The 25,462-nt window shown below is 34.0% G+C and overlaps 1 protein-coding gene across 5 annotated transcripts in view; it reads right to left on the reverse strand.

The window, feature by feature from the left end:
* The window catches only part of LOC136038502 (cyclic nucleotide-gated channel alpha-3-like), a gene marked incomplete in the record, with an annotated part of 208,048 nt that overhangs the window by 85,260 nt on the left and 97,326 nt on the right, over positions 1 to 25,462 (reverse strand). For all 5 annotated transcript variants that reach the window (XM_065721626.1, XM_065721600.1, XM_065721609.1 and 2 more), the window contains 2 exon segments: positions 4,885 to 5,025; positions 18,233 to 18,940. In XM_065721626.1, coding sequence (XP_065577698.1) covers positions 4,885 to 5,025; positions 18,233 to 18,940 — 849 coding nt within the window.

Consider the following 25,462-nt stretch of genomic DNA (forward strand, 5'->3'; position numbering starts at 1 on the left):
TTTTTCGTTTTTATGGAACTTGGTATTAACCAAGTGACATATAGCAATCGCAAATTCTGTTGGTCTGTCGGTCCCGGTTTTGCTACTTTAGGCACTTCCAGGTAAGCTAAGACGATGAAATTTTGCAAGCGTATCACGGACCGGATCAGATTAAATTAGAAATAGTCGTTTCCCGATTTGACCATCAGGGGGGGGGGGGTGTTAATTCGGAAAAATATAAAAATTGAAGTATTTTTAACTTACGAACGGTTGATCAGATCTTAATGAAATTTGATGTTTGGAAGGATATTGTGTCTTAAAGCTGTTATTTTAAATCCCAACGGGATCTGGTGACATTGGTGGGAGTTGGGAGGGGGAAACCTAAAATCTTGGAAAACACTTAGAGTGGAGGGATCAGGATGAAACTTGGTGGGAAAAATAAGCACAATTCCAAATCCTAGATACATGATTGAGAAAACTGAAACGGATCCGCTCTCTTTGGGGTAGTTGGGGGGGGGGGTTAATTCTGACAAATTAGCAAAAATGACGTATTTTTGACTTACGAAAAAGTGATCGGATCTTCATGAAACTTCATATTTAGAAGGATCTCGTAACTCAGATCTCTTATTTTAAATCTCAACCGGATCTAGCGTAATTGGGGGGCAGTTGGGGGGGACTGGGAATCTTAGAAAATACTTAAAGCGGTGAGATCAGGATGAAACCGGATTGGAAGAACAAAAGCCTGTCTAAGATACATGACCGACATAACCGGAGCGGATCTGATTTCTTTGGGGTAGTTGGGGGTGGGGGGGGGGGGGGTTAATTCTAAAAAACTAAAAAAATGAGGTGTTTTTAACTTACGAACGGGTGATCGGATCTCAAATGAAATTTGATATTTAGAAGGATATCGTGTCTCAAAGCTCTTATTTTAAGTCCCGACCGGATCTAGTGACACTGGGGGGAGTTTGGGGCGGGAGAACCTAAAATGATGGAAAACGCTTAGATTGGAGGGATCGGGATGAAACTTGGTGGGAAAAATAAGCAGAAGTCTTAGATACGGGATTTATATAATTAGAACGGATGCGCTCTATTGGGGGGAGGGGTTTAATTCAGAAAAATTAGAAAAAATGACGTATTTTTAACTTACGAAGGACTGATCGAATCTTCATGAAACTTCATATTTAGAAGGATCTTGTAACTCAGATCTCTTATTTTAAGTTTCAACCGGATCCAGCGTAATTGGGGGGGGGGGCGTTGGGGGGAACCGGAAATCTTAGAAAATACTTAAAGCGGTGAGATCAGGATGAAACTGGATGGGAAGAATAAAAACCTGTCTAAGATACGTGACTGACATAACCGGAACAGATCTGCTCTCTTTGAGGTAATTGGGGGGGGGGGAATTCTGAAGAACTAAAAAAATGAGGTATTTTTAACTTACGAACGGGTGATCGGATCTCAATGAAATTTGATATTTAGAAGGATGTCGTGTCTCAGAGCTCTTATTTTAAATCCCGGCCAGATCTGGGTGACATTGGGGGGGAGTTGGGAGGGGGAAACCTAAAACTTAGAAAACACTTAGAGTGGAGGGATCGGGATGAAACTTGGTGGGAAAAATAAGCACAAGTCCAAGATACATGATTGACATAGCCGGATCCGCTCTCTTTGGGGTAGTTGGAGGGGGGGGGGGTTTATTCTGAAAAATTAGAAAAAATGAGGTATTTTTAACTTACGAACGGGTGATTGGATCTCAATGAAATTTGATATTTATAACGATATCGTGTCTCAAAGCTCTTACTTTAAGTCCCGACCGTATCTGGTGACAAAGGGGGGACTTTGGGGTGGGGGAACTTAAAATGATGGAAAACGCTTAGATTGGAGGGATCGGGATGAAACTTGGTGGGGAAAATAAGAAGAAGTCTTAGATGCTTGATTTACATAATTGGAATGGATCCGCTCTATTGGGGGGGGGGGGGCTTAATTCTGAAAAATTAGAAAAATAGACGTATTTTAACTTACGAAGGAGTGATCGGATCTTCATGAAATTTCATATTTAGAAGGATCTTGTAACTCAGATCTCTTATTTTTAATCTCAACCGGATCAAGCGTAATTGGGGGGGGGGCAATTGAGGGTACCGGAAATCATAGAAAATACTTAAAGCGGAGCGATCAGGATGAAACTGGATGGGAAAGATTAAAAACCTGTCTAAGATACGTGACTGACATAATCGGACTGGATCTGCTCTATTTTGTGGAGTTGGGGCGGGGGTAATTTTGAAAATTGAGGTATTTGTAACTTACGAAAGGGTGACCAGATCTTAATGAAATTTGATATTTAGAAGGATCTTGTGCTTTAAAGCTCTAATTTTAAATTCCGACTAGATCCTGTGACATTGGGGGGGAGGTGGAGGGGGAAACCCAAATTCTTGGAAAACGTGAAAATTGGGGTATTTTTATCTTACGAATAGGTGATCGGATCTTAATGAAATTTGATATTTAGAAGGAATTCATGTCTCAGAGCTCTTATTTCAAATCCCGACCAGATCTTTTGACATTGGGGGAGTTGGAGGGAGGAATCTGGGAAAACACTTGGAGTGGAGGAATCGGGAAGAGGCTTGGTGGAAAGAATAAGCAAATGTCCTTGATACGTGATTGACGGAACCATACTGGATTCGCTCTCTTTGGGGGAGTTGAGGGGAGGGGCTCAGTGATTTGGCGAATTTGGTGCTTCTGGACGTACTATAAAAATGGTAGGCGTGTCAGGGAGCCACAAAAATTGACTTGATAAAGTCGTTTTTCCAGATTCAACCATCTGGGGGGCTAAAGGGAGAGGAAAAATTAGAAAAAATTTGGTACTTATAATGTACGAGTGGGTGATCAGACCTTAATGAATATTGATATTTAGAAGGACACCGTGACTCAGAGCTTTTATTTTAAATCCTGACCGGCATTAAGCCTCTTATTTTCCTTTTAAATCAATCTATTGATTCATAGAATTTTGTTAAAGCTCATACCATATGATTTCTTGGCTCTTAGCTCTTCTTGCCTCGTCACAAGTGCCATATGAGCTCTTAGCTCTTGTTTTAACATGTTTTTAAGCTTTTGGCTAATATGAGTAGTGGTTTTCTCTGTACTAAGTTGCAGCTATTACCGCAATCAAGAGATTTCAGTGTGTTTGACCCCTGGGCACGAAAGGCTTTGCTAATTTTAAATATGTAAGATCAGAAGAATAAATTTTGTTTGTAGAGGGAGGAGGAGGAATAGTATCGCATTTAAGCTGCATTAAAATCCCTTAAATAAGAATTAACTAATGAATTAAAACCATTTCATTCGAGTCGACTTTTATCGCTTCCAACAAAACGGGCTGAATTACTTTTTTTAGTTAAATTGTTTATTTGAGGAGTTGAGTTACCAGAAAGTTCAGTTGCACGAGTGTTGAGTCGAAAAACTGGGTTATTTGAAATTTGATTTACACGTGGGCTGAGTTGAATGAGGATTTACTTGAAAAGTGGCTCTATTAAATGGGATTGTTTGAAATAGGGATTGAGTTAAATCGTGGTTGAGTTGCACGGGTGCTGAGTTAAACAATGGTTCAGTTAAACGGGGTTGAGCTGCATGAAGGTTCATCGGGGATTGAGTTGAACAAAGGTTAAGTTAAATGGTTCAATTACACGCGGTTCCGTTAAACGAAGACTCAGTTGCACGGGGGTCAAGTTCAATGAGGGTTGAGCAGCATGGGTTAGAGCTGAATGAGTTTGAGTTGAATGGGGGTTCAGTTAAATGGAAATTGTGTTAAACGAAGGGTCAAATAAACTGGGATTCAATTGCAGAGGTTAATTTAAATACGGTTCATTTAAACGAGGGTTGAGTTGCATGAGAGTTTGGGTGAATGAGGTTTATTTGCACGAAGATTAAGTCAAATGGGTTCAGTTCCACAGTGTTCTACTAAACGCAGATTCAGTAGCATGGGTGTTGAGTTAAACGGGGGTTGAGTTAAATGGATTTAAGTGAAAATGAGGGTTCAGAACAAAAGAATTGACAGTTATTTTCAGTCAAATTATTAATACTTTCTGGATATTCGATTAACGGGTTTATTAATTAAGTATTATGTCATTAAACACACTTCCGGAATGATAAAATTTCTTTTTGAATAAACCCTCCGAATTTGGTATTCCTTAATACTTTTTTAAATTTCAAAATACCGTTGTTATTTTTACACGTGGGGAAAACCTTCCGCTGGTAGAATTGTTGAGGGGAGAAATTATACAGGGGGAGGACATACCTTTGCATGTCCTTTTCCGACTCTGTGCTTATTTAATCGGTATTATTTGATTAGGTAATTTATATAAATGTAGCATAAGGAACAATTTTATTCTGTATGGGATTAATTCAATTCTGGAAAGCAAGATGTTTGAAAGAAATCGATGTTCGAGCTTATAGATTCAGTGCATTGTCGTGTTTTCTGATTGATGGACTCTATTCCCCAATGAAGAGGAATTGTCAGGGGGAACACTGATCATTAATAATACTGAGTTCTGGAACACAGGTTTTATCTTTCACGTGTGTCAGTGTTATAAGAAACCCAAGACATAGAAGGTATGTTTTATACAGTCTAAAAGAAGTTCTATAAAGCTAGTGTTATTACCTCCTAGAAAATGCTCAAAGCCTTCCTTGGAGCAATCTTCAAAAATTTAATAAATTTTTTAAAAATTGCAATAAATTTAAAAATGAAAAGGCGATTGTCATATGCTTGTTTTTGCTGCTGATGCTAGGCAACTTGAGCTTATAAGTAGCGGCATCACAGAATATAGCTCAAATGTTGGTTGGCTATGTAAATTCCCTGAAAAATTTTAATTTCACGTACTATCATTATTCAACTATTTAGTCGTTAACTACCACTAAACTTACCCGGAAGACCACCAACAGCTTTCTCTTCGTCTGAGCTTTTATGGGTCAGCCAAAGGTAATCAAACCAGCGAATGACCTTGTTTTGCAAGTGGTTTGGCACACGTCTCATTCTCATGTAAGTTTTAACTCCGTCAAGTTTAGCTGAAATGGAGTCAGGATTTATTTCAAGCCTTTGTCTAAGAAAAAATCACAATTGCACTTCCATGCCAAGGGGATAAACCCTATTCCCGAGCAGCAATACAAAAAAGAAATACTTTCTAAAGAAATTTTCATAATAGTGCACTAAATTATACAGAAATTTCCCGTGCCCCGATCAAAATAATTTTGTTTTCTCGATCCAGCAGCATAATTAAAATGCTTATATCTTCTGAAAGATGTTTGTTGGTTTTCGTATTTCCTTAACCGAACCAAATAATACTCAAAGGGAAATTATAATTATGCTTCCCTGTGAAATTACTTTCAGAGTCACTTGATCCACCCCCCCCCCCCTTTAGAACAGTATAGCTATCACAAGAAAAACAGCTAAAAAAATGAAGAAAGAAGAAAGCAAAGGTAATAATAGCTTATAATCACTTTTTGCCTTCTCAAACACAGCAAGTCGTGAACAATACCATACCTAGGGGTGGCCTTACCGGTTTCGTCCCCCTCCCCCCAACAAAAAAATTGTTTGACACGTAAAAAGGTAGCAAAAAATGTAGATAAGCAAATGTTGACGTATTTCTTCTGTAAACTCTTCCCCCTCCCCGAATAAAACACTCCTTTCTCAAATAAAATCCTGGATACGGCTTTGGTGGTGAATGAAAGCCTGTTTAATATCAAACAAAATTTTACCTTTTGAATCTGAACATATTCTTATTATAGGGTGTTATTGCGAGTTGGCTATTGCAGCCAGCCTAGCTTACCGTCTGATATTAGGGACTAGCCGGAAACCACCTTGTCGGTATTTATCAGAGGACAAGATCTGGGTTGGTTTGAAAAGCAAATCCAGACCACTAGTGGAAAGTATTTTTGGCTATTGATTCTAGGTGTCAAATTCAAATTGGTTTTGAAAAGCCAGTATGTCAAAGCACCGCACTCTTGGCTTTAAAGTACCCTAGAAATTGTAGTGTTTTCTTTACTCTAAAAGTAAGTTTTACTTTTGTTTATAGTTTTCCATGGCAATAAATACAAATTTATTGTGGTATTTCGGCTAGGGCAACAGAACCTCAGTCAATTTAAAAAACTTAGTTTTTCAGTCGAAATTTGGGCCTATTTCACTAGCCGGCGTCATAAGCCAGCTTCGCCCCTCATTATATATTCGCGACTGGCCCTTTTATTACTTTTAAGACACGACTTGACATGGATGACTCCTCTAATGTCTCATAGATGCACACGGTAAAATAAACTCGACAGGAAACGCTAGAAGATGAAAGTCTTCACCCCCTCCCCTGGGATCTTATGTTTTTGAATTTATGGGTGCCTCTTAGTCTAATTGTGATGCATGGGATAATTTGTTGTAGTTTTTTCTTATCCTCCCCCTCCCAAAAAATTCATGCACATGTGCCAGAGTCAAAGGAAGAGTGGGTATCCTCCCTGGTCCACCCAGCTCTCTTAAGGTCGTTCTTTTAATTCTGAATAGTCAATTCTTTTCGTAATGTATTCCCGTTTCTAGAAAACTACTTTGGAACGCCATATTTGACTTAGAACTTTAGAGAATTAGAACTTTAATGGAGAACCAAGTTCCAATAGACTGAAAACAAGCTTGTTTTTAATTGTTTTTAGCTCCACTCAACGATGCTCCACTGTTATTTGCACTAGTGGCTTTTTATTGTTTTTTTTTTTTTTTTAACAGGCCATCGCAAAAAGCGCTGTAAGTTTCACATACCAGTAAAATACTTGCAAAACAGCAAATATCGACTGTTGGGGCAAGATCGCATGCAGAATTTTTCCAAGGGGGAATGTAATTTTGGGGGTGAGGGGGGTAGCGCACCAAAAATATGTTTAAATTCATTTTTGTTACGTTTTTACGCGTAGAACAAACGTTTTAAGAAACGAATGGATGTCAAAACCCCTAATGCACCCCTGAATATGGCCTTGGTTGTATATAAGGTATAAAAATCACTGAAATGCCTTCTAATTATATCTCGTACATGGACGAAGGGACTTGTTCAAGGGTGGGCTGCGTATCCTGTCGGATTTACCCGGCAATGCTCAAAGTTGATTTTTTTAACCAAAATGGACAATTTCCTCAGAATTTATTTTTAGTACCAGAAAAATATATTGGACATCATTCATAAGATTTAAGTTCAAAGTCATAGGACTTTAATTGAAATCTGCATTTAAACAGATTTATATTTAGCTTAGGTTTGAATATTTCCAACTTGACTGAATAGACCCCACTTTCAATGGCGTTAGCAGTGATCAATTTCAACTAATCCCCTACTGAAAGGCCAAAGTTACCTTATAAGAATAGGTTCAGCATGATGTTTGGTTCAAAGGGTGTTAATTGAAAATTGATTCCAATCTGATTTTATCTTTGACGCATGTGATTTGCAACAAGCCATCATCCGTCACGTACACCGTGAGGGTGAAATATTTGTATACAATACACCTAATCGGAAATTTGAAATTACCTAACCCTTTTGTTAAAGTATGACCTAAACTGGCCTAGAACATTTGTTTCTGAATACTTCTGGGCCTTTTCAACTTATTTTTCAATTCAAAAACTGTAAAGAAAATTCTAAACATAATTTCAAGATGAATGAAACTGAAACACAGTTATTGAAGTAAAATTATTGTCTTACATTAAAAACTACAATACTAGGATTGTAGAAAAACAGCATACCGTCAATTGGGGCGAAAGAGTTTTCAAATGTAAATAAGAAATTTTTTTTATACGAAATGTAAAACCTAACGGTGCAAGAGAAAAATCCAAAAAGTCTAGATGGCTCTGCAGACCACCATAAGAGGAGCAGTCTGAAAGTGGTCGCTTTAAAGGCAAATATTTAAAGTCGCTTTAAATGGTTTACAAACTGTTAAAAAAAGGCTTCTTTTGAATCGTAGTGGCATTCAAAATTTATTTTAAGCAGATAAAATTAACCCTTGATTTTATCTTGGAGTTTTAATAAGCTTACAAAAATTATCAGTGAGCTGTCCATAATTAATATCCTATTGTTTTCGAATCGAATATGGAAGGAATAAAGTATCTATGAAAAGAATAATGAAAGGAATAAAGGATTAAAAGAAAGGAATAAAGGAATAAACGAATATGAAAGGAATAAAGTATCTATGCCACTCCATGAATTAGTGGACGCCTTGGGATGACTTTAACAATCCAAATTTCTTTAGGCTTCACGTGTTTTCCCTATTTTTGGTTTTATTCCACTTGTTTGTATTTTTTTTTTTTACTTGCGTTTTCCAACTCGTTTGAATTCTATTATTTTACCTCTCCTTTTATTGTGTTGTTACAAGAACAGCTCATTTCTTACAATCGAAGTCCCATTACTTTTCCGTACAAAATCTTTTATGCCAGGTCTCCTGTAAAAATACAAGATGCTGAGGAAAAGAGAATATTAGCTTCCTTCGTTCCTTAAACTGTTTCCTTTAGGTCGTCTGCAAAACAGAAACTGGGTTTCAGGGGAGATTCTCCACCCCTGGAAAATCTCATGATACCGTCTTAATTAAAATTACTCTATTCCCTTAGGAGCAAATGAATTTCTTTGGGGGAGGGGCAGCATTTCGAGGGATTCTGCTTCAAAAGTAAAAAAGAATAGAATTTTCTAGTTAACGCTAAAAATATTTTGAGAGTAGTTCCTAAGATAATCTTGAGACATCGTGAGGACATGGGTTCAAACCCCAACCCTCCGTTTTGTGCCTGACTCTAAGCATTCCACGCTTTAGGTCTGCCACTGAAAGAAATTGTAGGACATTACGACAACATAAGCTTTACGACAACGTACGTTTGAATACTTATAACTTTTTCCTATATTTCTTGTAAAAATTTAAATTTTCGATCAGGCAACAAGAAAAGTTGCAACAACAATCAAAATTTGATTCTATTAATGAGAACAACCAATCTAAACTGTTAACAAATAAGTCATCCAGCTTTTGGGTGTGTTCCAAAATACATCATTATTTTTATAATTAACTAGCTGTTGGGGTGGCGCTTCGCGCCACCCCAACACCTAGTTGGTGGGGGCGCTATATCTATATATATAAAAATAAGTTGTCTGTGGATCTGTGGATGGATCAGGTGACGTCACCTGAAAAAACTGGATCAGGTGACGTCAAAACTGAAAAAACTAAAAAAAGGCAAAAACTACAAAAAAAAACTAAAAACTAATAAAAAAAATAAAAAAGCTAAAAAACTAAAAAAACTAAAAAAAAGGCAATTGAAAAAACTAAAAAAAGGCAAAAACTACAAAAAAAAACTAAAAACTAATAAAAAAATAAAAAAGCTAAAAAACTAAAAAAACTAAAAAAAGGCAAAAACTACAAAAAAAACTAAAAACTAATAAAAAAGCTAAAAAACTAAAAAAAACTAAAAAAAGGCAACAACTACAAAAAAAACTAAAAACTAATAAAAAAAATAAAAAAGCTAAAAAACTAAAAAAACTAAAAAAACTAAAAAAAGGTAAAAAACTAAAAAAAACTAAAAACTAAAAAAAACTAAAAAAAGGAAAAAACTGAAAAATAAGCTAAAATAAAGGTAAAAACCAATAAAAAACTAAAAAAAAACTGAAAAATCTAAAAAAAGGCAAAAACTACAAAAAAAACTAAAAACTAATAAAAAAAGTAAAAAAGCTAAAAAACTAAAAAACTAAAAAAACTAAAAAAAGGTAAAAAACTAAAAAAGATAAAAAATAAAAAAAAAACTAAAAAAAGGAAAAAACTGAAAAATAAGCTAAAATAAAGGTAAAAACCAATAAAAAACTAAAAAGAAAAAAAGGAAAAAACTAAAAAAAAATTTCATCTAAAAAACTAAAAAAAACTAAAAAAGGTAAAAACTAAAAGAACTAAAAAAGAAAAAAATAAATGACGACACTCAAAGAGAAAGCGACCAGGACAAAAGGAATGTTCGATTAGCAATCAACAAAGCACCGGGACACAGGGAGTATAAATGACGACCAGGACATAAGTAAAAAAAAAACTATCTATATATATAAAAATAAGTTGTCTGTGGATCTGTGGATCGTGGATCAGGTGACGTCACCTGAAAAAACTGGATCAGGTGACGTCAAAACTGAAAAAACTAAAAAAAGGCAAAAACTACAAAAAAAACTAAAAACTAATAAAAAAAATAAAAAACTAAAAAAACTAAAAAAAGGCAAAAACTACAAAAAAAACTAAAAACTAATAAAAAAGCTAAAAAACTAAAAAAACTAAAAAAAAGGCAAAAACTACAAAAAAAAACTAAAAACTAATAAAAAAAATAAAAAAGCTAAAAAACTAAAAAAACTAAAAAAACTAAAAAAAGGTAAAAAACTAAAAACTAAAAAAAACTAAAAAAAAGGAAAAAACTGAAAAATAAGCTAAAATAAAGGTAAAAACCAATAAAAAACTAAAAAAAAAACTGAAAAAACTAAAAAAAGGCAAAAACTACAAAAAAACTAAAAACTAATAAAAAAAGTAAAAAAGCTAAAAAACTAAAAAAACTAAAAAAACTAAAAAAAATAAAAAAAGGTAAAAAACTAAAAAAAATAAAAAATAAAAAAAAACTAAAAAAAAGGAAAAAACTGAAAAATAAGCTAAAATAAAGGTAAAAACCAATAAAAAACTAAAAAGAAAAAAAGGAAAAAACTAAAAAAAATTTTCATCTAAAAAACTAAAAAAAACTAAAAAAGGTAAAAACTAAAAGAACTAAAAAAGAAAAAAATAAATGACGACACTCAAAGAGAAAGCGACCAGGACAAAAGGAATGTTCGATTAGCAATCAACAAAGCACCGGGACACAGGGAGTATAAATGACGACCAGGACATAAGTAAAAAAAAACTAACAAAACTAAAAAGAAGGAAAAAACTACAAAAAAACTAAAAAGAAAAAAAAAACTAAAAACTAATAAAAAAACTAAAAAATCTAAAAATCTAAATAAACTAAAAAAGAAAAAAAAAAGGAAAAAAATAAAGGAGAAAAACAAAACTAAAAAACGAATGTATATACAGACCGGTACACCGGGATACAAATGACGACCGGGACACAGGGAATATAAATGACGACGGGGACACAGGGACACAACTACAACGGGGACACCGGGGGAAACAGGGGGATATAAATGACGACCGGGACAAAAAAACTAAAAAGAAACACAACTACAACGGGGACACCGGGGGAAACAGGGGGATCTAAATGACGACCGGGACACCGGGACAGGGAATGGTCGATTAGCAATCACCATCAACAAAGCTCAAGGGCAATCATTAGAATCATGAGGTATAGATCTGAATACAGATTGTTTTCCCATGGACCATTATATGTTGCATGTTCAAGAGTCGGTAAACCTGACAATCTATTTATATGCAAAGACAATGGAACAGCAAAGAATGTTGTATATTCGCAAGTTTTACGTAGTTAAAACCCGCGCGCGTAACGACTTACGCGCGCGGGGGGGCTTGGGGGGGCGCGAAGCGCCCCCACCAACTAGGTGTTGGGGTGGCGCGAAGCGCCACCCCAACAGCTAGTATTTATATATATATATGTTTTTAACTACGTAAAACTTGCGAATATACAACATTCTTTGCTGTCCCATTGTCTGTGCATATAAATAGATTGCCAGGTTTACCGACTCTTGAACATGCAACATATGATGGTCAATGGGAAAACAATCCGTATTCAGATCTATACCTCATGATTCTAATGATTGCCCTTGAGCTTTGTTGATGGTGATTGCTAATCGACCATTCCCTGAGTCGCCATCGTCATTTATATATCCCCCTGTGCACCCCGGCGTCCCCTTTGTAGTTATGTCCCTGTGTCCCGGTCGTCATTTATATTCCCTGTGTCCCGGTCGTCATTTGTGTCCCGGTGTCCTAGTCTCTGATTTCTCTTTGAGTGTCCCGGGCGTCATTTATATTCCTTGTGTCCCGGTGTCCCGGTCGTCATTTATATCCCCCTGTGCCCCCCGGCGTCCCCGTTGTAGTTGTGTCATTTATATTCCCTGTGTCCCGGTCGTCATTTTTAGTTTTTATCTTTTTTATTTTTTTTTATTTTTATTCTTAATTTTTTTTTTATTAGTTTTTAGTTTTTTTTGTAGTTTTTGCCTTTTTTAGTTTTTTCAGTTTTTTTTAGTTTTTAGATTTTTACCTTTTTTAGCCTAACCAGGATTTGAACCTGGGACCTTCATTCTCCGTTCTGACACACTCTCTCACCGAGTGACTACTCCAGCATATTCATTTTGGTGTTTTAAATGGTATATTATTAACCAAATTAATGTGTTTTACAATATACTAAGCATCGTCATAACAAAAATGACGACAACTAATTTCATGACGTCAGTCAACACAGAAATTAAGTTCTGAAATTAAGTCATGAAATTAGTTGCCGTCATTTTTGCTTTGACGGTGACGTCATTCAAGTTATATAAGACATATGTTCGCGTAGAAATCTATTAATGTTTAAGTTTACAATGACTGATGAAGATGCTCAAAGAGTCTATGCCAAAAAACTTGCTGCTGATAGAGAAAGTCAGAAAAGAAAGCGTGCCGAGGAACTATCAGCAGCAAGTTTTTTGGCATAGACTCTTTGAGCATCTTCATCAGTCATTGTAAACTTAAACATTAATAGATTTCTACGTGAACATATGTCTTATATAACTTGAATGACGTCACCGTCAAAGCAAAAATGACGACAACTAATTTCATGACGTCAGCCGACACAGAAACATGACGTCACCTAACAACTAATTTCATGACGTCAGCCGACACAAAAACATGACGTCACCTGATCCACAGATCCACAGACAGACAACTTATTTTTATATATATAGATAAATATGTTTATTAATCTAGATGAGTAACTAATTTAAATATCTAACCAAAAATACAGGTAAATATTTAAATTTAATATTTAACTACATATATAACTAAATATATAATTAAATACGTAAACATATAGCTAAATATATAGCTTAAAATGAAACTAAATGTATATATATATAGCTAAAGATATAACTGAATGTTAGTATATTATACTAATCCTAATATGTAACTAGTCTAAATTGGTCACAAATCATCCTAAAATGACTAATAATTACGAATTCAACCGCTTTTGTGCGGAAAAGGGGAAAAGGAAAATCAAACAGTTCGTGGTAACGAACTGTAGTAAGGAGCGACCCGACTCAATAGTAACCAAAACTCTAAAAAATGGAATTTTGACATCAGTAGCTACATCAATAGAATCGCATTTTAATGCTGATTTTAAATATATAAGTTTAATCAAGTTTAGTCTTACCCCTCAAAAGTTACGAGCCTGAGAAAATTTGCCTTATTTTAGAAAATAGGGGAAAACAACCCCTAAAAGTCACAGAATCTTAACGAAAATCACACCATGAGATTCAGCGTATCAGAGATCCTATCTACAAAAATGTAGAATTTTGTATTTTTTGCCAGAAGGCAGATCACGGATGCGTGTTTATTTGTTTGTTTGTTTGTTTTTTGTTTTTTTTCCCAGGGGTGATCGTATTGACCCAGTGGTCCTAGAATATTGCGAGAGGGCTCATTCTAACGGAAATGAAAATTTCTAGTGCCCTTTTTAAGTAGCCAAAAATCTGACCCCGCTCTTTACGCTGTTTTAAAAAGTAGAGTTAAGAAAAAGAGTCAAACTTTAGCGTAAAGAGCGGGGCGTTGATGAGGAAGCAGCCCCTTTCATATACGAAGTAATTTCTGTTCGTTTTAAGGTTTAATATCGCTCCTTACTTTCCGTTAAAAAGAAACTTGTTTTTTTTTTAATTAATAAGGAAAATAGGCCAACATTTTAATTTTTTCTTCACTTTTGATGGAAAGAATCGCAAAAAAATCACAATCTCACAAAAGATAACAGAAATTATACAAAAAATCAACTAAATTTCGGTATTATTAAGTGTTTTGAGATGTAAACAAAAATACTATCAACAATACTATTATCATTAATTACCATTAATTATAATATTAATTAAAATACCATTAATAATAAATAATTCATCCTTCGCAAGTTTCAAAACCTTGGTAAAAATCTGAAGAGGTTTTAAACAAAAAATGTCCTGAAAGGACAATATAATATTACTCTATTCAGGCAATAATGGGACAAATCACCAAACATAGTAAAATTAGATGTATCGTATAAAATTGAGGAAGGGGATAGGATATAATTAAAGTCCAATTAATGACAGATATTTAATTGTTAAAACAAAACTAGGGAAGAAAAAATAAACTGTGAGGAACGGATAGGAAAAAGAACTACTTTTTTTATCCTTCTTTCGAATTTGGGTATTACTCCCAAGTTAATCCCTAGTTAATCATTAGTTAATCATTAATTACTCCCTAGTTAATCATTAGCATTCCTTTGTTGATGTATATTCAATTATTAAGTTTAAAGGAGAAGAAACTAAGTATTTTTTAGCATTGGATAGATTACTTTTAACAAGGATATTAAAAGAGAAACAAAGCTATGTATTTTTTAAGTAGCCCGTAATGCATGTTTAATTTCTTACCTCTATTTCAATAGTTTTATTAGTTCATCTGACCTTTATTATGACGCCATATAAAGTCCAAAAAGTGGACTTTTGGACTTTTATATGTCCAAACCTGGACTTTTATAGATAATAGATAGATAGATAGGTGTATTTCAAAAACCCATGGGCCATATACACACAAAAATATAAATAAATAACAAACAAGCAAGGAAATTAACAACAGTACGAACACGCACAAAAAAACAGAATTCAACGCAAAAAGTACCTAATCTAACTACAAAATAAATTAATCATATAAAACTTTATATGTCCATGTCAATGTCAACCTGGATTTTTATATGTCCATGTCATATGTCTAGGACTTTTATGTGTCCATGTCATATATCTAGGACCTTTATATGTCCATGTCAACCTGGACATGTCCTTTTGGAATTTTATATGTCCGAACCTGTGGACGTTTATATAGTCCAAACATATAAAAGTCCAACCTGGCTTTTGAAACTATTTTTGTTCTTTTTATCAAATTTAAATTTGTGGATTTATCTCAGAATCAATCAGTGGAGTTCATGGGCTTACAGCTGTTGCCCCAGGGGCTTGAAGGATCATATAATCCCTGGAGGCCGAGTTATTTTATCTTGACACTATTTTGAACAATGTGATCAAGATCTTGTTCGGATGTGCTTGGAGAAGGGAAGCTAGGTGTTGGTTGCCCTCGAATCACTCTTGACTCTCATAAAAGGTATATAACATTCAATTTCCAATCGAGTAAGACCCCTCCGAAGTTACTATGACCACACCTTCCATTTCAAGTGGCTTTGGAGAAAGTAATAAATAATTCAAAATAATTAGTAATATTTTCTGAATCATTCTGAATGCTGTCCTTCAGTTGGATGGAGAGTTTGAAGATCAGCTTAGATCAGAAACGCCATTCAGAAAAAGGCTTGCGTGGTGAAATAGTCAAAAGTGAGATTTTTTTTTTCGATATGGGCAAAAAACTTCCTATATTTATTCCTTCCTCCCTATGGAAAATTTTTGGTCCCTGTTTCCCCCAAGAAAAATGACATTTTTTCTCTTTTTTAAGATGTCTTTTTATTTATGTTACTAGACAATTTCAGAGCAAAGATAAATAATAGTAAAAATCATGCTATAAAGTAAATCCTTTCAAAGAAAAGAAAGTAGGAAAGAAGTAAATAACTTTTATATTTTAGGGTTTTCTCCTCTAAAAGGGAAAGCTTCCGCACTCTGAAATTCCCATTTTCCTTTTTTTTAAATTCTTCCCTCATGAATTGAAAACGAGCATTATTTTGCTCGAGCATTATTTTGTAACACTATCAAAAAACGAAATATTCCAATGAAGTCTCTTGCTAAGATTTTTCTTGCGAAAGGAGAAAGGATTATTTGCTAATGAGCCCTCTCCCGATGCATCCATGATCTTTAATCTAGTAAGAAATACAAACTTCCACATTTTTGCAGATAGGAGATTGAAACCTCTATAGCATGGTTTTCTGATACCCTGAATCTGATGGTGTGATTTCCATTAAGATCCTTTTAAGGGGTGTCCCCCTTTTTTCGAAAATTAAACAATTTTTTAGGGCTCGTAACCTTTGATGAGGTTATAAACTTAAGATGAACGTAATGAAGCATATATTTGATTCCAGCATAAAAAACCAATTCTGTTGATATATCTAGTGGTATGAAAATTCCGTTTTTTAGAGTTTCAGTTACTATTTAGCCGGGTCGTTCCTTACTTACAGCTCATTACCACCAATTATTTGATCCTCTCCAGTCCACTGCTCCCTGAATTTTTCAAACTCAGTAAACCCAAAAACCTAAATTGCCTCTACATACACTTATTTTTCTCTTTTTTTTTTGTGGGAATCTACTTTTTCCCAATATCATACCAAACCTGAAGACCTGGAGCTTCTTGAAGAAAATAGTCAAAAATAACCCAACACTATCTACTTTAGTTTGATGATAACTCAATTTAAAACCTTCAAAAACACCCGTAAAATACGGGGAATCATGTCATTAAAATACATCGGAAATAACTTGTAGAAAAATAGTCCTCGAATATTTTTTGGCAAAACTTCGGTGTTTTAGAAAAAAAAGAAAAAAAAGGCAAAATCAGATAGTAATGTCGCTGAGTACACATCACTAAAACCAGAAAAGTGCCTAGAAGGTTGCCATCCTGTTCTCCAATTTGTTATGCCAAACTATTTTGACTTGTTTATAACCAAACAACACTGAAACTATTTAAGCTAAAAAATTATCACTATGTAAATAAAACGCAGGAAACCCTTTGAAATTACCTCATTATATTTGAACTCTTATCTGATTCTTTTGAGCTGATTCTCTTGTTGATTTACCCATTGAGCTTAATTCTGCAGTAGTTTTGAACGTACCCAACGAAGCGGGGAACCAATTTTCAAAAACTGTAATGTCATAATTCTTTCAAAGCTTTAGCTCTGAGATGACACGCATTGAAGGCAGGACCACTTGCAGGGGCTAAAGGTATTCATTCAATCGTTTCTAAGAGCTTAAAATCATATCCATCAGTTAATGTGATGAAAACCTAGTCATGATATGGCTTGGTGATTTGATTGATGTGGCCTGGCTCTACTCTGCTCAATCGGTCAATGGGCACACTCAATTGGTGGGATTCAGTTAGGACATATCCTGGGTTGACTTATTATTTTGATTTCTTTTCTAATCATTTATTTGGACTTATAAATTTTCTTACCAAAAAACCCTTAATGGTTTAAAGTAAAACTATTCAGAGATACCAATTATATATTTTAAGCATAATTAGATAAAGAATATTTATATATGTGTAATTATTTTATGTTTCAAAAATGATTTATATTTGACACTTAAAAACATGTCTTAATTCCATGTTTGTGTTTCAAACAATAAATGCAAACAATCTCAATCAATGATTGTTACTTATTTCCATTTTTGAAATTTGTGAATTAAAAAATAGAAAAAAATAGGTAGTTGAAAGGGAATTTCTGACAAGGTTAAGGTTTGAGCATCTTAAATGTGACTAAGAAAAATAATGAATAATTAAATTCTTTCGGGATAGTCCCCTTATGTAAAATTTTAAGCAAGTACTGGGACAAAAAGTTTTCGAGTCACATGATTTTTTACAATTAGTGTCTATGTATCTCAGTGGTATTAATTTACGACAGGGTTAAAAAATGACACCAAGGGCTTACTTATCTTGTTTCTAGTTCGTGAGTAATTCTTCTATATCTGAATTATGTTTCACCAAAAAATGGTTACAGTTTAGGGGCTAGACAGACAGACAGTGTTTTAAGAGCGTGCATATGTTAATGATAAGCTAGATTTTTCACAGAGAAGGTAGCGCATTCTTGGCAAATCATTTTAAATTTCTAAGACATGGATACTCAACTCAGTTGGCCAAGCCATCAAATAGCATATTAAGTGAGCTAGTAAGCTGCTCCACAAATATTACATTGCAAATATTCTTATGTACTGACAAAAATCTCTTAAATTTAAAAGTCAGCCTAAAAACCGGCCAAAATGACCGTTAACTTAAAAGAAAATCTTAGTTCGAAAGCTGGCGTAGAAAACGCCTCTAAAGATTGCGGCCGTTTTTAGCTAGAACAATTTTTTTTTACCCAGCCTTTGTGTTGAACTCAAGTTCAAAAGGAAAGCAAAAAAAAAGAAAGAAAAAAGATTACCTTGGAATTCCTTTCTCCCGGCACTGACGTTTATAACAATATTCGAAACATGCCCAAGCACAGTCGCAAAAAGCATTAATCCAAAAACTATTTGAAGAATAACATAAAAATACTCAGATCTGGATTCTGGGTGTGTCATCGATGTAGTTGACGTTAAAATCATAGTACAAAAATAATAACTTTTCAAATACTGTAACAGCACATCACTCTCATCATCTTTCACTGAATTTAAGAAAACATTGTATAAGCATGCATTCCAATGGAATATTGCAAATAAATAATGAAGCAAACTTAGAGACCGAAACACATTTGGGTAATTTGTATGTCTTTCAGTTCTATCACTAAAGGCCCAAAATCGGTAAATCTTTACTAGTCGAAAGCAACGAAGCATTGAGTTATACCCAACTGATAAATATAAAAAGTCCAAAGGCAGTAAACACAGGCAATCTATATAAAATGTGGTTGAATTCATATAATGATGTCGCAACTTAACGCTATCCGTCTGTAAAACGCCATCTTCTAAATACCCTGTCCGCAAGTGAAATATAATATCCAAAATATAAAGAAAATCTGATGTGTAGTCAAGGCAAAACCATAATACACGAGATGTGTTGTTGATTTCTTGAAAAGCAAATCTGTAAATTGGCACCCAGAAATTATATAGAAAAGCCAATGAAACCACGACCGACCAGTAGTATGACAGTTTTCCTGAAAAAAAAAAATCAAAACATAGGATTTTCAAACATACCTGAGGATTTTTCCCTTTTTTTACTAAGTTTGGCATCATAGATCAGCTCTTATCATTGATTTACTACCAGAATGAATACCAAACTTTTGCGGTAATAGAAAGAATTAGTAAGATTAGTGGTGATAGAAATACAGACAAAAATAACTGGTTTTGTCAGCTTCAAACATTTTTGGAGACTTTTGCTGTTGGAATAGAAGAAAAAGTGCAAGAAAATACCGATTTTCTTAAAAAATGCTGCAGGAAATTTCGTTTGCTTAAATAATAAAACAGTTCATGGTAACAAACTATAGTAAGGAGCGACCCGGCTCAATAGTAACCGAAACTCTAAAAAAACGGAATTTCGATACCAATAGTTACATAAAAGAGTCAAATTTTAATGCTGATTTTAAATATTTAAGTCTCATCAAGTTTAGTCTTACCCTTCAAAAGTTACGAGCCTGAGAAAATATGCCTTATTTTAGAAAATAGGGGAAAACACCCCCTAAAAGTCATATAGCCTTAACAAAATTATACCATCAGAGTCAGCATGTCAGAGAACCCTACTGTAGAAGTCTCAAGCTCATATCTACGAAAAAGTGGAATTTTGTATTTTTTGCCAGAAGAAAGATCACGGATGCGTGTTTATTTGTTGTTTTTTTCCCAGGAGTGACCGTAAAGACCCAGTGATCCTAGAATGTCACGAGAGGGCTCATTCTAAAGGAACTTAAAAGTTCTTATGCCCTTTTTAAGTGACCAGCGAAATCGGAGGGCATCTAGGCCCCCTCCCACGCTCATTTTTTCCCAAAGTCACCGGATCAAAATTTTGAGATAGCCTTTCTTGCCAGCTTAGTCTAAAACCCAATAATTATGACTTTGGGGACAATCTCATCCCCCACTGTCCCTGTAGGAGGGGCTGCAAGTTACAAACTTTGACCATTGTTTACATACAGTAATGGTTATTATGAAGTGTACTGACATTTTCAGGGGGACTTTTTCGCGTTGGGGTGGGAATGGGTGGGGGGAAGGGTTTACTTGGGAGGATCTTTCCATGGAGGAATTTTTTCATGAGGGGAGAGAATTTCTATGAAGGGGGTGCACGATTTTCTAGCATTATTTAAAAAAATATGAGAAATTATTAATTATTAATGAGAAAATAAATATTTCTCATTATTATTGAGAAAATAAATATTTTTTTCAACTGGAAGTGATCATCAGCATTAAAACTTAAAACGAACATAAAATGTTCTGTATATTAAAGGGTTGTCCCCTCCTCAACGCCTCACTCTTTACACTAAAGTTTTAATTGCTTTAAAAAGTAGAATTGTGACCAGACTGGTTTCAAAAATAATAATGTCAATATCACTTGTCGCTTGCCATATTCTCCTTTTGATTTTGTTGAGTATCGCACCATCATATTCAATCCATTCCTTAGGTGCTTAAATTCACTGACGTGTATAATTGTTTACCTTTGTATTTCAGTATCAGGGGAGAGGCAGATGTGGCCATGCTCGTCATCTTGCTCTAATTCACTGAAGTTCCACTTTTTAGGCCCTTTCATCTATGGCTTCGAGTGGTAGTTGTAGTGGCTGTTTCATATCTTTGAGAAAAACAACTTCATCAGCAAAGTTCAAATCAGAAATTTGTCAGCAGCTAATTTTTACTCCAAAGCCCGAAGACTGCCGCAGATTATGGTCCATTACAATAAGGAACAGGAATGAGTATAGGACAAATCCTTGTATAGTACCAGCCATTATCTTAAGGATAAGTGGGTCCCCATTTTCTGTGCGCTCACATCATTGACTATATATCATCTACGGCTATTTTATCCGGTTTTCCATAAAATTTCAAAATCCTTCATAAAGTGTTTCGATCAACAGAATCAAATGCTTTTTCAAAATTAACGTAGTGCACTTACATATATATTTCTTCTCTGGACTCTTCCACCATTAGTATAAGAATGAAAGTAAGATCAGAACAAGATCAGAACAAGATCTATCAGGTCGAAACCTGTACTGCTCTTCCCTAAGGATTGAGTCAAGGACCGTTTTTAGGCATTGTAATATGACTGTGGCTAGTATTCTACTAAACACAAACGTTAAGTTGATGCCCCTCCAGTTGTGACAGATTAGATTATTGTCCTTCTTGAAGAGTTTGACCAGTATAACCCATGGCCAATCTTTATTTTTTAGTTATTCCAGATGACTACTAGGAGAACAGTCTAAGCAAATACGCAGGCTCGAAGGTACGCCTTCAGTATATCTGCTGTGATCCCATCTACCACAAAACAGGTATATTTTTCAACTTTCTCACAACTGTCACTTCTTCGGTCCTGGGGTGATCAACACTAACGTCAATTTGTTTGAGAGACATTTCTAGTACTACTTCTGGAGCATCAGGTCTGGGTCTATTTAATACTTTCTCAAAATGTGAAATACATCTGTCTTTTGCTTTCTATGGGTCCAAAATTGTGTTTTCATTTTCATTCTTTGCAAGGAATTACCATCTCTTTTCTTTCCAACTATTTTGTTTATTATTCGATTGACCATTTTTAAGTCTCCTTTCTTAGCAGCCTTTTCTACTAGCGATGTATCTTCTTCAATGACATTTCTTTTGTCTTTTACAGCATTTCTCTTAGCCACTTATATATATATATATATATATATATATATATATATATATATATATATATATATATATATATATATATATATATATATATATATATATATATATATATATATATATATATATGCCTGTGTCTGTATGTGTTTGTGTGTAACCGGGGATAAATATTTTTCTTTTCTTTTCTTTAGTTTACGGTGAAAAAATCTGTAGAACAAAGAAAAGAATATCTTATAAATGCCTTGCCATTAGATAAAATAAGACACTTGAAATATAAAGATTTTAATAAACTATTTGTATTATTAGTGTCATGAAAAGTAAATTAATAAATTCCCACCTAGAAGTTATAAAGAAGAGCTAACAGAACTAAAAGTAACAAATAGAGTGCCAATCTCTCTGAAAAAGGTATTATAATAATATAAAAAAAATGTATATTTCTAAAACTATATGATATATAGCTAAAAAAAAAATTAAATAAATATACTATGAACCCTCATTTATCCACAATAAAAAATATTTGGTATCTAACGTCTAAATCTAGTTTTTCCTGATATATGCATACCATTACAATGCATACCTCAGGAGTAATATTTGATGCTCTCAAAATCGAAAATCAAAACTTTTTTTCAATAATTACCCTTAATAAATATTTTATAGGAGCTTTCGTTGCCCTTTTATGAACTGAATGAATATTCCAATAAAAAAAAAAAATATAGGATTGAAGAGAAGGTTAATTCAAGCATATTTACCTCAAACTCAAGCCTTCATCAATTCTAAATTTAGAAATATGTTAACAAGATAACAACAGTTGCTGTAGCTACTTTATCTGAGAGATAAAACTTGCACAAACACTAGACATATCGGATGGTTCATCCTGAACTTTTTACTGAGTAAAGTAGCGTTTAGTTTAAGAGCTTACCATAATAGGAAAAAAAATGAAGTTTTGCCATAAAAGGCCGTAATAGGGAGGGGGTTAGGGGGTGTGAATCTCCCCCTGGATACGTTTGTCTGACACGTCAAGACGCAACAAAAACGGGTATAAAAATTTTGTTGCATTAATTTTTTTTTGTAAATCAAAATTAACTTAAAAATTAACTTACGTAACGAACTTCTATATTCGTATACTCTTGTTACGTATATGAGGGGGTTCGCCGCCTTGTCAATACCTCGCTCTTTACACTGAAGTTCTAATTTTTGTTCCAATTCTTTAAGAATCACCCCTGAATTACAAAAATGGATTGAATTGCCCAGAAGATATTTCTTATTGGAAGGGGATTTTTCCGAGCAGGTGGAGCCAGGTATCTTGGAGTTATTTAAAAAATTATAAGAAACTAAATTAAAAAAAAAACAATTTTTTCAACTAAAAGTAAGGAGCAACATCAAAAGTTAAAATGAAAAAAATTATTACGTATACTAGGTGATTTGGCCCCTCCTCAGCATCTCATTCTTTGAGCTAAAGTTCAAATTTTGTCCCAATTCTTTACAAACAACTCATGAAACACAAGGGTCGTTTAATAAGAACAATAAGTAGTTTTTTTTTAATTGCCAAAAAAATGTAGCGCAAAGAGTGAGTTCTTGAAGAGGGGGGGGGGCAACCGCTTTCATATACGTAATAATTTCCGTTCGTTTTAAGTTTTAATGCTGGTTCTTATTTTAAGTTGAAAAAAACTTCTTTAAGTTTTATTTTTTGAAGCTCAGAGACAAACATTTTTCTTAATGGCAATGGAAAAAGTATGTCAATTAAAATAAAAGCATATGAAAAGGAAAAAAGGAACTAATTACAAAAATTGCACAACAAAAGCCTACTTACAGAAACTAAGATATAAATTCCCAGCATTCAGTTCTGTTGACCAATGCCAAAGCGTTGGACCTAGGTTTTTTAACAATATCGATAGTTTTGAAATTGGTTATCAAACACCAAAACATTTAATGCCTTTAGACTCAATTGTTTACAAAATTAACGTATTATCAAAGTAGTTTGTTAAAATTAAAACATTAAAACTAAAATTAAGAAAATCAAATCAAATTTTTTAATTCAATAATCTAATTTTGAATACTAAAAACCAATATATTCAACGCCTTTATTCTTCATAACTGTACAAAATCAAAGCTTATTCAAAGCGACAACTTGATAAATACAATCACTCCTGGAAAAAAAATCAATGATAATAAAAAACAAAAAATGTATTCGTTCAGAGAAAAATACAAACATTCCCAGCATTCGTTCCAGGAAAAATATTTCTGATTATAGTGGCTTCGTATATCAGCTCTTGGGTACCCTCGCAAAGCAAGCAAAAGTTGACACCATATTTTTACCGAAATTACCACCTATTCAGTTGTTTTTCTTGTATTGTCTATAATTACACGAACTTCGATTGAATGTTATTAATAGTTTGGCTCTTATACATGCGTTATTGACAAGGATTGTTATTTACTTACCATTCATTATTACGAAAAATTAGATTTTTTTTGCTCCAACCAAATTATATTGAAAAAATGTTTGTGGAAAACTGGAAAGGGGTCACTCAGTCAGAAATTATAATTTATATTTTTTTATTAAGGGTAAAAATCTATTGGCAGGAAGACAATAATGGGGCAGCACACATTTTTTCCATGGTCTTCCCCTATTCAGCTCTTTTTCCTTTGTGTTCCTTATAATTACCTTATAGTCCCAAATTTCTATAAGGGGGCCATTGTCACCCCCCTGCTCCCCTGCTGGTGCCCTGTGATATGAGTTTTATTTCTGATTAATATTTCCAAGAAGGTGAAAACCCTGAAGCTTTTAAAGTGATAGTTTTCTTTCCGTCATAAACTTTTCTCGTTTGTGTGCAATAATGAAACCAAACCAAATGTACTAATGTATTCTTAGCAAATAATTCTTGCTTGACAGAGAGTTACCCAATCAGTCCCCTTTCTCCCAAGGAAGAACAATTAATGCTTGGATAAATAGTTCGACTCGGGAACCATCTTGACATATTCAGCTGCGACCTACTTAACTATTTCTGCAAAGTGGTGATAAACTTGTGACACATATTGATCTTAATATACTAGTTCTCCAGAAGCTACGTAATATCCCATAGCTTTAAGAATGGAATGATTTCTTCTGTTCTATGTGATACAAACAACAAATCCTTATTAATTAGCTCTATTCCAGTTTGAAAGTTCTTAAGCCAAACTGGCCAGCCATTACAAAACCAACAAAGAGAGAAAAAACTCAATGAAAAGACAACAAACGAGACTGCGGCCAGTAGAGACAAAAGGTGAAAGACTAAAACAACGCGAATATTTCGCCTGTATGTAAACTGGGTGTCTACATTACAAAAGAAACATGGACAAAAAATAAAATAAAAACAAATAAAACCACGACAAATATTAATAAGACGCAATTGTCGCAACTGATCCACATAGGTCACAGAAACTATTAGAGTTACTTCGATGAGTGTAAGTCATAACCTAAGTGTAATTTGAAATCTTAGGACGTACATTTAGGATAAACCATGAAGTATTAGTTAAAAGTATTTACGATGATTATTTGGGCTTAAAATAGTATTGGCGCCTGATACTACAACGGACTAAGACACAATCAGAATACTAGTAAATACTTTAAATAAAAATCTGCTGCTCTGAAAATAGTGTGCTAGGTTAAGTGAAGCCCTAGGCGCATAGCTGCAACTACTCAAAGGAAAAATTTCCTTGTGCTGCATCTAAGACGGTTCAACTAAAGAGGTTATTCTGTCAAACCCATCTGTCAGTTTCTTTCAAGAAAATAAATTATGTCTAGAAATAATACTATTATGAAAAAAGTAAAAAAAAAAAAAAAATTTGAAGATTGTTATGTAATCTTACTGCCAGATTTCTGGCAACAAGAAATAATACTTTTA

This window comes from Artemia franciscana, chromosome 2 (genome assembly GCF_032884065.1).
Source record: "Artemia franciscana chromosome 2, ASM3288406v1, whole genome shotgun sequence".
NCBI lineage: Eukaryota > Metazoa > Arthropoda > Branchiopoda > Anostraca > Artemiidae > Artemia > Artemia franciscana.